Source organism: Chiroxiphia lanceolata, chromosome 1 (assembly GCF_009829145.1).
Source record: "Chiroxiphia lanceolata isolate bChiLan1 chromosome 1, bChiLan1.pri, whole genome shotgun sequence".
Classification (NCBI taxonomy): domain Eukaryota; kingdom Metazoa; phylum Chordata; class Aves; order Passeriformes; family Pipridae; genus Chiroxiphia; species Chiroxiphia lanceolata.
In genome coordinates this window covers 155647291-155659747 of record NC_045637.1, presented here as the reverse complement: position 1 = coordinate 155659747, position 12457 = coordinate 155647291, and the positions used below count along the sequence as shown (strand labels likewise).

Sequence of the window (12457 nt, the reverse complement as noted above, 5' to 3'; positions counted from 1 at the left end):
TAACAGCCCCAGTGTCTCCCTGAACACAATTCCCAGCACCCCCTGGTCATGCTGTGCCGTGATGGGTCAGTGTCCCCTCCCTGAGCACAGACATCACATTCCTGCAGCCACACCTGGAACGTGCAGAGCCAAGGCTGGGGACAGTTTGTGTTCCCATGGGAGAAGGGAGGAATCACAGCCACGAGAGCACAACCATCTGTTCCCACCCTCACACCAAAGGGCTGCAGGAGTTGGACTCCACACTCCCGGGGGATCCCTTCCAGCTCAGGATATTCCATGGTCCTCCAAGTGCTCCCAAGACCCCACAAGGTGCTCTCTCCCAGCACAGAGCACTTGGATCTCCCCAGCTTTAACTGGAGGTGAAGGCCACAGGCAGCCCCTCTGAGGGGCTCAGTGATCCATCCCTGCTCTCAGACCTCAACAGGAAGGATGGGGATGGGCAGCACCAGCCCTCAGGAACTCCTGCCAGGGGGACTGGTCCAGCAGGCCAAGGTGGTTCCCAGTGCTCTCCTTCCCAACCCATCCATATTCCTGGGGTCCCTCCTTACCCCTGGGGGCACAACAGAGGCCCCAGAAACAAGCAGGTGGCTGGAACAGGCCGGGGGTGGAGGAGCTGCTCTCCATCAAGAGCAGGAGGAGGAGGAGCAGCCCACTGGAGCCTCACCCTGGGGTGCCAGAGCTCCCTGCACCCACCTTCACGGCCCCTCCTGCCGGCGAGTGTCCCACGTTGTCCAGAGATCCCACCTTGGCTTGGGCCTTCTCTTTGAAGTTCAGCTTCTGGTTCTCAATTTTGACATCTCCTCCCCCTGCAGGGACATGTGCAGGGGTGAGTTCAGGAAAGGTCCCACGAAGGTCCCACCCCTCCCCAGCCCCCCTCAGGGAGCTGCTGGGGACCCTTTGGAGGAGGGACAGGACCAAGGAACACCTTCACTGGCTCAGTCTCTCCCCAGTTAAGTCTGGTTTAGAACTGGCAGGACCAAAGTTGGTGGTTCCCACCTGTGCCAGCAAAGCCCTGGAGGTCCCTCAGGTGGGGAACGAGCCCAAGTTGCTCCAACCTGGCCTTGGACACTTCCAGGGATCCAGGGGCAGCCACAGCTTCTCTGGGAAACCTGTGCCAGGGCCTCACCACCCTCACAGCCAGGAATTCCTTCCCAATATCCAACCTAAATTTATCCTCTGCCAGTTTGAAGCCATTCCACCTTGTCCTGTCCCTCCAGGCCCTTGGCCAAAGTCCCTCCACCTTTCCTGTCAGCTCCTTCAGGCACTGGAAGGCCACAGTTTGGTCACCCTGGAGCTTTCTTTCTCCCCTCCAGGCTGAACAATCCCAACCCTCTCAGCCTGTCCCAGCAGCCCCATCCCTCTGAACGTTTTGGTGCCTGCTTTATTAATAACTCAGACTGTACATGGAACCATGGAATGGAATCATGGAATGGCCTGGGTTGGAAGGGACCTTAAGGATCATTCCAACCCCCAGCCGTGGACAGGGACACCTTTCACTGGATTCAATCCATGTTCCAGCAGCTTCCTCCCAAACCCAATTCAAGTATTGCTGAATGGAACTTTGCTTCCCAGAGACATCATTAAACCCTCAGCCCTCTGGAAGCTCCCAGCCCTCTGGAAGCCTGGCACGGCCAACGGTGGAAACCAGCAGATCTGGCCCAAGAAAACCTGTTCTGAGCCCTGGCAGCCAATGGAGGGGTTGTTGTGCTCCAGTCAGCCCTGGACAAGGGCAGTTATTGTCGCTCTGGGCTCGTTATTTCCGAGCACTGAGCAGGAGGGGTCACGCTGGTGGCACCACGTTCCCAACGCGGGAGCACGTTCGGAGGCACCGGAGCGTGGGGTGGATGAGGTTCAACCTGGCAGAGGGTGCAGGGAACTCCCAGGAGCGGACAAAGACGGGCCTGTGGTGCTTGTTCTTGGCTCTGGGCAGTGAACTTTGTCCCTGGGGTGTGGGGTTTGACGGCCGGCAGTGTTCCCGGGTGGGGGAGTGTCCTCAGACACCGACGGACCAGGAAAGGTCACGGATCTGACCATCCCAGAGGCCAAACAAGGGACCTACAGCCACAGGACCTTGGATGTGAGACCTGCCCACGCTCCAGCTGAGCCCTGGGCTGGGCACTGCTTGGGTAGAAACCTGAGATTCCCAGGAATTCACAAGGAGTAACTGCACTGTTCTCAGTGGGGAGCAAAGAATTCCCACATGCTCATCCCATAAAGTGTCAGTAAAGTGTTTTATGTAAGGCAGGAGCTGCCACGAATGTGAGGCTAAAAGGACCCTCATATGAGCTTTGAAGAACTGGAGACACCTTTATCCTTCTGCAGTACATGGATATTCCCAGAGTCCCAAAGCCCTCTGGGATGAAGCTTCCTGGAGTGGTCATGGGAATATCCAGTTTCCTTTTCAAATGAGCAGGAAAAAGCAGAGCTGAGTCAAAGCAGTAGATGCTTTGAGGACATCCCACATCTCGTACTCCCCTTCTCCACTCATGAAACCACCTGGAATTGCTAAAGGAGCCTTTCCAGAGCTTCTGGGGACACCCCCTGAAAGCAGCAAACCCCTTAAACAGCTTCAGTCCCAATCCAGGACCGGGTTTAAGGGACGTGCAAAATCTACCAACAAACCCCGAGGAAACGGTAAAACTCCTACCTGGCTTATGCTTGATATTTGCTTTAGAGCCACACTTGGAGGACACTTTGGAAAGGTCAACTTTCTTGTTCTGGATCTGCACCTGGAGAGACAAGAAGAACCAGCTGAGCACAGAGCAACGCCTGCGGTGACTCCAGAGGCCGACGGGCCACCTCCAACCCAGCTTGTGCTTCATCAGCCTGTGCCCTGCTCTACCACATCATGTTCTCCTGCTGATCCCCAGCCACGGGGAACATCTCCTGCTGATCCCCATCCCCTGGGAACCATCTCCTGCTGATCCCCAGCCATGGGGAACATCTCCTGCTGATCCCCAGCCATGGGGAACATCTCCTGCCAATCCCCAGCCATGGGGAACATCTCCTGCTGATCCCCATCCCCTGGGAACCATCTCCTGCTGATCCCCAGCCACGGGGAACATCTCCTGCTGATCCCCAGCCATGGGGAACATCTCCTGCTGATCCCCAGCCATGGGGAACATCTCCTGCTGATCCCCAGCCCCTGGGAACCATCTCCTGATGATCCCCATCCCCTGGGAACAATCTCCTGCCAATCCCCAGCCATGAGGAACCATCTCCTGCTGATCCCCATCCCCTGGGAACCATCTCCTGATGATCCCCAGCCATGAGGAACCATCTCCTGCCAATCCCCAGCCATGAGGAACATCTCCTGATGATCCCCATCCCCTGGGAACAATTTCCTGCCAATCCCCAGCCATGAGGAACATCTCCTGCCAATCCCCAGCCATGAGGAACCATGTCCTGATGATCCCCAGCCATGAGGAACCATCTCCTGCCGATCCCCAGCCAAACGCCGCCGGCAGCTTTGGTGTCACTCAAAGGCCAGGAGGGGTTAATGTGAGGGACAGAAACTGAGACCAGAGAACACAGACAGAGGGACAGTGACCAGAAATGGGGGCCTTGAGCTCGTGGCACAGCCATGGAATACACAAGCACTTGGAAGAGGGTCCAATAAACAGCCTGTCCTGTTGCCACATTGCCCAACCCGTTCCTGGCCAGTGCTGGCACTGCTCCTGAGGACACAGCCATGGCCTGGGCAGCTCCACAGCCCCCAGGACAGATGTCACCTCAGGGACCTCCTGCTGCAGGGCCAGGGACGTGTCACCAGCTCCAACCTTTTGTCTCCACCATCCTGTTCCTCCTGGAGAAGAGAAGGCTCCAGGGAGAGCTGAGAGCCCCTTGCAGGGCCTAAAGGGGCTCCAGGAGAGCTGGAGAGGGACTGGGGACAAGGGATGGGGGGACAGGACACAGGGAATGGCTTCCCACTGCCAGAAGGCAGGGAGAGATGGATATTGGGAAGGAATTGTTGGTTGTGAGGGTGGTGGGGCCCTGGCACAGGTTGCCCAGAGAGGCAGGTGGATGGAAAATTCCTCCATTCCAGAATGAACCTTTGTCTAACCACTTGGAGATCTTTCCCTTCATACAAATGTAAGATAATTTATACCAGAAGGAACTTCTGGTCATCTGGTCTAATGAAGTTGACATACTAACTTCCCATGGGAAAAACCTGGGGGTTTTTGGAAGGAATGGCAAGAGAATCCTCAATCCCAGTCGTGACTGGTGGCTGCCAACCACCAGCTGGCCCCTCCATGCTCAGGAAGTTCTGCTCCAGATTGGTTTGCAGACAAAATCCAAGTCTTTCTTTTTGAATGTGACAAGAACTCGTTCACTCATCAGCCACTCCAAGAGTTTATTGATAATTACAGCTTTAATCAGCAGCTCTTGCTTGCTTGGGACTGGGATGAAATTCAATTTATTTCACTGAATGCATTTTAAAATCATGATACTATCAGCTGACAACATCACAGATGTACCCAGCTGGGACTCCCCAGCAGATCCAAACCACCACACCTGCATGGAAGAGCAGTTCCTGCTGGATTTCCAACTGGAGTTTGCAACAGGAGACACATTTACAGGCCTGGGATTGCACTGACAGAGCCAAACACAGACTCCAGGGCCAGAAATAAACTTTAGAGCAGAAAGTTTGACACAGAGGCTCAGATGGGGAGTGTGACCCTCAACTCTTCTTAGGTTTTCTATCTCTGACCACTTCCCAACCCATCTAAGCAGGTCAAGCCAAAGGACAGAGAAACACATGGACACCAAATCACCTTTAAACCTTCAGCACAACAGACATTACCTGCACTTTGTAAAATCTACCTCTTCACTGCTTTCTTTAGAGAGAAACCTTGGTCAAAGGTTGGACTCAATGATCTTGGAGGTCTTTTCCAAACTAAACGACTCTGTGGTTCCAGGAGGGGGAAATACTGAAGTGCAACAAAAGCTTTAACCCAGGAAACTTCACTGTGTCTGTGTCTGGCACACGGAACATGAGCAGAAATAACAGCTGCTGGTTTGGGGCACGGGTTCTTGGGAATCTCGGAGGGCAGAAGAAATGACCTCCATGTATAGAAGGCAAAATGGGCACCCAAAGAGAGACCCAGCCAGGAACCACCTGGGTAGGGTGGTGGGATGATGCCCCAGCCCTGGAAGTGTCCAAGGCTGGGCTGGACAGGGCTTGGAGCAGCCTGGGCTGGTGGAAGGTGTCCCTGCCCATGGCAGGGGCTGGAATGGGATGAGCTTTAAGGTCCTTTCTGACCCCAAACACTCTAAGATTCCACGTCCATCACTTCTACCAGAGCAGCCCTAAAGCTGAACCATAATTTCCTACTAAACCACAAGCCTTGTCCACAGGATTCCTACAGGCTTTAACTGAAGGCACAGCCCACAGAGACCAGACCTTCCATCAGGGAATGAAACACTGGGAAGTCAGGGAATGAAACACTGGGAAGTCTTCTCCCAGAAGAGATCATCAATTATTTGAGCAAGAAAACAGCTTGGAAGAGGTCACTAAGATCACAGTGCCCCAAAGGGAGGGAGAAGATATAAAAATGAGTAAAAAGGAAAAGCTTTTCTGGGAAGACAGACCAGGCACTCACAGCCATGTGCAGGGCTGGGGATGCTGGAGGGCTGAGAATGCCTGCCTGGAGCTGCTCTGGGGGCATTTGGAACCTGGGAATGAGCTTTCTGCTCTGAAAATACAGAATAAAGTGCTGCTTAAGTAGCTGATCAAGGAGGAAAACTGCAGTGGTGAAAGGAGAGTGTGGGGGAAGAGGAAAAGAAAGCAGGGACACACTTGTCCCCAGGGCTGGGAATGTCTGGCAGTGAAGAGGGAAGGACAGGATGGTGATTCACGAGCAGAAGAACAGTTCAGTGATGGAGTTAACCAAGCAAGAAAATATCCCCCACTTTTAAATCCCATTCCTGGGAGCCTGGAAAAAAGGAAAAGCACATGTGGGGCTCATTGACCACTGAAAGGCTGTCGGGGGTAAGAGTGGCAAAACTGAAGTGGCTTCTAAAACACAGCTCCTTGGAGTGCAGGGAAATGGCACCAGATGTCCCAAAAACTGTCACCAGAGTGGCCAAAGGCACTTCTGCCACCGAGCACCAGGTCTGGAACAGCCTGTGCCACACCTGGGGGACAAACCCAGGGGAGACAAACCCACGGGATGCAGCAGGAACAGGAATGTTCAGGCTGGAAAACACCACGAGGGCACCCAGCTGGCACGAGGGTCTCACCAGCAGCTTCCCAGAGCCTCCTGAGGGAGCATTTCCAGGGGAAACTCCCCCCCAGGCACCGAGCAGGTCATGGAAGCACCAAATGAGAAATGTCAGCTGAGAAAGGCAAATGCCAAAGCCCCAGGCAGGAGGGGAGCAGTGGGTGTGTCCAGTGGCTGTGGGAAGGGAGGCCTCGTGCAGTGACCACCACAGTGACCACCAGGCTCTGACCACCCTGGAGGGAACCAGCTCCTTAAAGACCCATATTTGCTTCCCTCCTGCAAAAATCTGAGGGAAAATCAGTCCTGCAAAGGTTCAGCCACCTGGGCACGGATTTCCCAGGAAAAATAGCCCACAGTTGTCCCCACAGCCAGGTCCTGAGCAGTGTCACTGACTCCAAGCAGACACTCTGGGACATCACTCCTCAGGAACACAGAATATTTCAACACCTATGGAACAAACTCCCCTGGGCTTAAACACTTCAGTGTCTCTGAAACCACCCAAACTTTGTGTTTCTGAAACTGCCCCTGAGCAAACCCAGCACAGGTTTGGGGCAGCACAGATCTGCCCCCACGGAATGAGCCACCAAACTAAACTCATGCTCTCCCAGGCTTTAGGATCCAGGGAGTTAACCTGGTTTTCCTGCCAGACCCTTTCAGACTCTCACACCCCAAACCAAGCCGCAGACACCACCAGATTAACTTTCTATTTTAACGAGCTCAGCTCTGCAGCCAGAGACACCAGCAGCCTTTAAATTTAGAAATTAATCGCAGCTCAAAGGTTAAGTCCCTGAGTCTTTTCCTGTTTCAAAGTCCTTTTAGTGAAACAAGAAGTGAAATGAGTCTGGCTCCAGCTGGAGCTGTGAGCCAGGGAAGGGCAGCAGGCACTTCCAGGCCATAATGAATTTGATCTGAAAAATCAAACATCTGCAGTAGGTCAGTGGGATGAGGAGGTGCCTCCACTGCCTGCAGAGGGAATCCACGGAGTGCTAACTCTGGGATCCATGGGGAGTTAACTCCTGGGATCTATGGGGAGATAACTCCTGGGATCAGTGATGTGAACATCCTCCATTTGGCCACGGACAACCCCTAAACCAGGTGAGAAGCAGGTCAGGTGTAGCTGGAGCACTATGAAACGAGACACTCACGTTCATCCTGGCATCCCAAGGGAAAATTAAACAATTCTTCAGCCTGCCTTGTTTCCAGGAGCCCTGAGACTCTGCCACACCTTTGTGCCTCCAACAGAGCATTCTTGAGAGTGACACACAACAACATGGTACAAGAGAAGGAGTTAGTAGACAGACAGCTTGCCCAGAGCCCATACTTACATTCCCACCTCCAGGGACATGCTTAATATTGTCCTTGGAACCACACTTGGACTGAACATGGCTGTAGTTCGCTTTTTTGGAGACTATCTGGACCTGGAACGTCACAGAATGGAAAACAACACAAGGGAGAGGACTGGTTAGAGTTGTCATATGGCAGGGGGGGCTCTGACACGGGGAACAGGAGCCCTGGTGACTCAGCCCGACTCAGTGCCAGGGGTGGAAGCGACTGAGGAGGAGAGTGAGAGAGAAGTGAAGGAGAAGAGCCTGCACAGACAGTGTTAGTGCCAGAGCATGAGGTGAAAACGCTCCTCCAGGGGCCCCACGGACCTGCCTGCCCCAAGGCATGGGATTGCCCACGTCCCCCCGGGAGCTTCCCGGGATATTTCTGGTGAGAGCTTCCCTGGAGCAGGGAGAGCCAGCCCGGCTGCCCGGGAGCCACTGGGCCAGCACTTGGAATGAACTGCTCAGGGTCTGCTCCTGGCCGGGCTCCAGTCCTGGATAACATCCCTCAAACCCCTGGGCAGTGAAGTCCCATGGGCTGAGAAAGGTTTTTCTGACGAAGGTGGTCAAACCTTGGGTTAAATTACATCAGACCACACGTTAATTAAATTGTTTCTCCTTTAAATTAAAGTGATTGGGACTTGGGGACGTGGTCAGTGGTGGCCTTGCAGTGCTGGGCCGATGGTTGGACTCGAGCTCAGAGGGCTTTTCCAACCTCAGTGATTGATCCTGTGATTTTTGTAGTACAAAAGGAAGAGCTAAGTGAGCTTTACTCACAGAGCAGGAGCTGAGTTAGAGCGACAGGCCCGTGTTTACAAAGGTTAGTTACAACATGTGTTTAGTCCGGGAGTTACTTCCCACAGCACAAAACAGGGCAGAAGCTGTGCCCTGCTTCCCAGAGAGAGGTGATAAACTCGGAGCACAAAAGGAATCCCCAGAACATTCTCACTTGAGCAGCTTCCCAAAGCTCCTTGGCCATTCAGAAAGGCTGGATTCAGGGCAAGAGCAGCTCTAAAAACTTGTGCCATGGAGTATGTGACTGACTCCTCCAGAGGTACAAATCCTGGTCATTCCTGAACAGGCTCTGCCTGGTAATACTGGAATTAAACTGCAGCACTCCCACCTCACCCCCCTCCCTGGTGCTGGAACACCGTGTCACGCCAGCTTTGGGTAACCCATCAAATGGTGGTGGCCTAATCCATGGAGTTCCAGAGCTTGGGAACAACTGGGTCCGGAATATTGCAGGAAAGATGAATTCCTTAATATTCCACGGTCTTAAGAGAAGCAGCTCTGAACTAAAACTCTGCCTAGTTACAAACTGGTTCTGCGTAGGAAGAACTGGTTTGAAGTGGCTCAAAGTTAAGCCTGTATCAACCTCAAAGTGAAAGTGGAGAGCTCTGCTCTGAAAACATTCCCAGCAGGAGTGGAGAAGGTCCCTCCAGAGAGAGCCCTGAAGGTGCTTCCCTGGGAACATCTCGGGGTGTAGGACAAAGACCGGGAAGAGTGTCCGTGCAAGGAACAGTGACACCGACAGGACAGAGAGAAGAGCCAAAGAGAAGGGAAGGTGACTCAAAATGGAAACGTTTTTTCCTTCATCTCCCCCAAGAGAAAAGTGTGAAAGGAACTCACTTTCCCATTGGGTTGTTTGGGGACCCCCTCTTTTGATACGGCTGTTTTGGGAGGAGCCACTTTAGTGCCCGCGCTGGGCTCAGGCCGGGGCGCGGCGGCGGCTGGGTCGGGCCTTTTCTCTACTTTCCCCTGGATGGAGACAAACGGGTGATTTCAACCAGCAAAAGCAGAAGTGTGGGCAGGGGGGTGGGAACAGGAGCTGCCCGGGGAGACCTCCCGGAGCGGGTGACCCAGGAGAGCTTCCTGCACGCTCCAGTTCCCAGGCAAAGGACAATCCCACATCCAGGGCGGGAGGGAAGAGACACCACTCAGGCATGGGGTGGCACAGGCACCCTGTTCTCCATGTCTCAAAAAGCTCCTGGTGCCCCTTCCTTGGGATCACGTTGTCAGGTTCCAAGTGACCAAAGCACTTCACATCCTGCCAAAAAATCAACCCAGATCTTTTAGGAGCCCAACGGCAGCAGTGCAGGAGCAGCTCCTTCACAGGGAGGACATGATGAAGATCCTGGAGGCAAAGACACCCCTGGATTGCCTCTGCCTTGGAGCTCCAGGAGCTCTGCTGGACACACACATCCTGTGCTTCCAGTTGGGATTCCACCCACACAGACTTGACTCAGTCCTGGAGCCCAGTAGCTGATTTAGTTTTTATCTAAAAAATGCAGGTGGACCAAGCGAGTCCAGCTGAGCAAAAATGGAAGGAAAAATTAGAGGTTTCATAAAAATTCAGCAACCACCTGGAAATATCCATTCTTTTGCTAATCTGGATCCAGGGAGGTGCAGCAGAACCTGCATTTCGGGGGGGGGGGCTCAGCATGAATTTTGTATTTCACTGACTTACCACTAAACAAAAAAACCCCTCAGCAATGACAGCATTCTCAGACCCTAAAAACACCTCAGCATAAATCAGACTATGAAAAGCACAATTTGCTTAAAAATAAAATTGCTTGAATTTAATAATTCTGTGAAAATATTTAGAAAATCAAGGACAGTGCAATGGAATGTGAAAATCGAGTCCCTCAAGCTGACCTAGGGAGGGCTGTGCTGTGAGATCACCACTAAGACAGTCCTGACAGAGGGTAAATCCATGTGGTATCGATGCTGTCTGGGACACACAGCCAGCCCAGGAGTGCCCTTGACTTTCCTGTGCCTGGGAGCAGACTGAGGTCCCAGCACGGAACGTGCTCCCCTGGCAGCCCATGGAAGTTCTGTGCAGAGTTATTCAGCCCCACAGGCTGCAGCAAAGGGGGCAAATCCCTCTGGGTGGGAGTTAAAGCCCTCTGAGTGCTGTCAACACGTTTGGTCAGGCCAAGACGGGGGTTATACAACAGCTCATCAAGGTTTGATGGCTCTGCACAGCCACATTATTTAAACCTCAGAAGAGGCTGCAGGTCTGTCCCCAAACCTTCCTCATTTCCATGGCAGATATTCTTGGTTTCACCATGTAATTTAGAGCACTAAGAGGCATCGAGAGCCCCGAGTTCTAGCTCTGTACATGCCTTTTCAGCACTACCCTCTTCTTGTGGCCACCACGGGTGCTCCAAACAGACCCGTTTCATGTCGGCTTTGGGCCTGGTAAACACGGGAAAGGTGCTGTGGAACTTGCTCCTGAATCCAGGTTTCCTTCATCCCAGTGCACTATTCCCCCTTCTGTACCATCCAGCAGACTGGACTCCTCTGTCCCAAGGCCAAGGTTTGGAACACAGACAAGATTCGGGGCGTTCAGCACCGAGTTTCCGTGTCAGGACGTACGGTAGGAAAACAGGACCGGAGTCCCGGGTTCCCGCGCGTGCCCCAGCAAACCCCGGGTGGCCCTGAGGCGGATTCCTTCTGCTCGCTCCCACCACCTGGTTAATGCCACCCCAGACCCCAGAGAGGAGCTCTGCAGAGCGCGAGCGAGGAGAGCAGTGAGGGCACAGCCACCGCGGTCAGCGAGGAGCCCCGCGGCAGGGCCCGGCACTCACCTTCCCCCCGCCGGGCTGGTGCTTGATGTTGTCCGTGGAGCCCACCTTGGAGCGCACGTTCTTCAGGTCGGGGGCGGAGGCGCTGCTGCTGGGCCGGGGCGGCTTGGCCGCGGAGCTGGGCTTGCCGGGGGCCTTGGCGGGGGGTTTTTTAGCGTCCGCGGAGGTCAAGGCGGGTTTGGTTGTGGCAGCCTTGGGTTTGGGACGGCTGGTGGCCGCCCCGGGCACGCTGGGAGCGCTGGAGGCCGCGGTGGAAGGAGTGGTGGCGCTGCTCTTGGTGGCATTGCCGGCCGCGCTCCTGGGGCGGCTCGAGTCCGCTGCGGGTGCCACGGGGAACGTCGGAGGGAAGGGGGAACACACGGGTCAGAGGCTGCTTGTACCCACTCCCTCGGAGTCACAGCATCCCAGGAGGGCTCGGGTTGGGAGGGACCTCAAAGCCCACCCAGTCCCACCCCCTGCCATGGGCAGGGACACCTTCCACCAGCCCAGGTTGCTCCAAGCCCCGTCCAACCCGGCCTTGGACACTTCCCAGAGATTTACAGAGACCTCCTTAATCACCCCAGCCCCAAACAAGGGGGTTTGATTTAGACTGAGGAAATGGCTACAAGTTGTGCCAGGGCAGGTTTAGGTTGGATACTGAAAAATCCTCCTGGGAAGGGCTGCCCAGCCCTGGCACAGCTGCCCAGGGCAGGGGGGGAGTCCCATCCCTGGAGGGATTTCAAAGCCCTGTGGATGTGGCACCTGGGGACATGGGTGGCCTTGGCAGTGCTGGGGCAATGATCAATGGTCTTAGAGGGTTCTTCCAAGCCTGATGATTCCATAACTCCAGGATTAGAGGGAAACTGAGCATTACCTGATGGAGACTTTGCCAAGGTCTTCTTGGCCTCCGCCGGCTTCCCGTCGGTTTTGATTGCTGCCAACACAGAACACAGTGGTCAGGATTTCAGGGCAGGATCCAGATGAAGTCTGGAATCATCCCAAAAATTAACTGCCCTGTTTGAACCCCTGCCTGGCTTCCTCCTCCTGACAGCAGAACCCACTTGGATATTCCGGCCAAAGGATCAATTAATGCAAAAGGACCATCATTCCACGATGGAACACACCTGGGGGATGGGTTACATTTTGTTTTTTCTTAAAATAACTTTCTCAATCTGACAGCACTCACTGAGGTTATTTTAATCCTGCCCCACCTTTATTTAAAAAAAAAACCAACCCAAACAAACAAATAAACCTACCAGAACACATCTCCTTTCTTTACTCAACAGTAAAAGCAACCCCACATTTGTCCTTCTCTAACCTTGCTCTCATTGCCAGACCAGAC

General features: G+C 54.0%; 1 protein-coding gene across 5 annotated transcripts in view; it reads right to left on the bottom strand.

The window, feature by feature from the left end:
- The window catches only part of MAP4 (microtubule associated protein 4), a 145377-nt gene that overhangs the window by 5696 nt on the left and 127224 nt on the right, over positions 1–12457 (bottom strand). For 3 of the 5 annotated variants that reach the window (XM_032686511.1, XM_032686527.1, XM_032686542.1), the window contains 6 exons: positions 11990–12049; positions 11140–11453; positions 9179–9307; positions 7550–7642; positions 2648–2729; positions 694–806 (listed from right to left, as the gene is read on the bottom strand). In XM_032686511.1, the coding sequence (XP_032542402.1) occupies positions 694–806; positions 2648–2729; positions 7550–7642; positions 9179–9307; positions 11140–11453; positions 11990–12049 (791 nt within the window). The remainder of the gene's footprint in view (positions 1–693; positions 807–2647; positions 2730–7549; positions 7643–9178; positions 9308–11139; positions 11454–11989; positions 12050–12457) is intronic. The other 2 variants (XM_032686519.1, XM_032686533.1) reach the window with 2 other exon arrangements.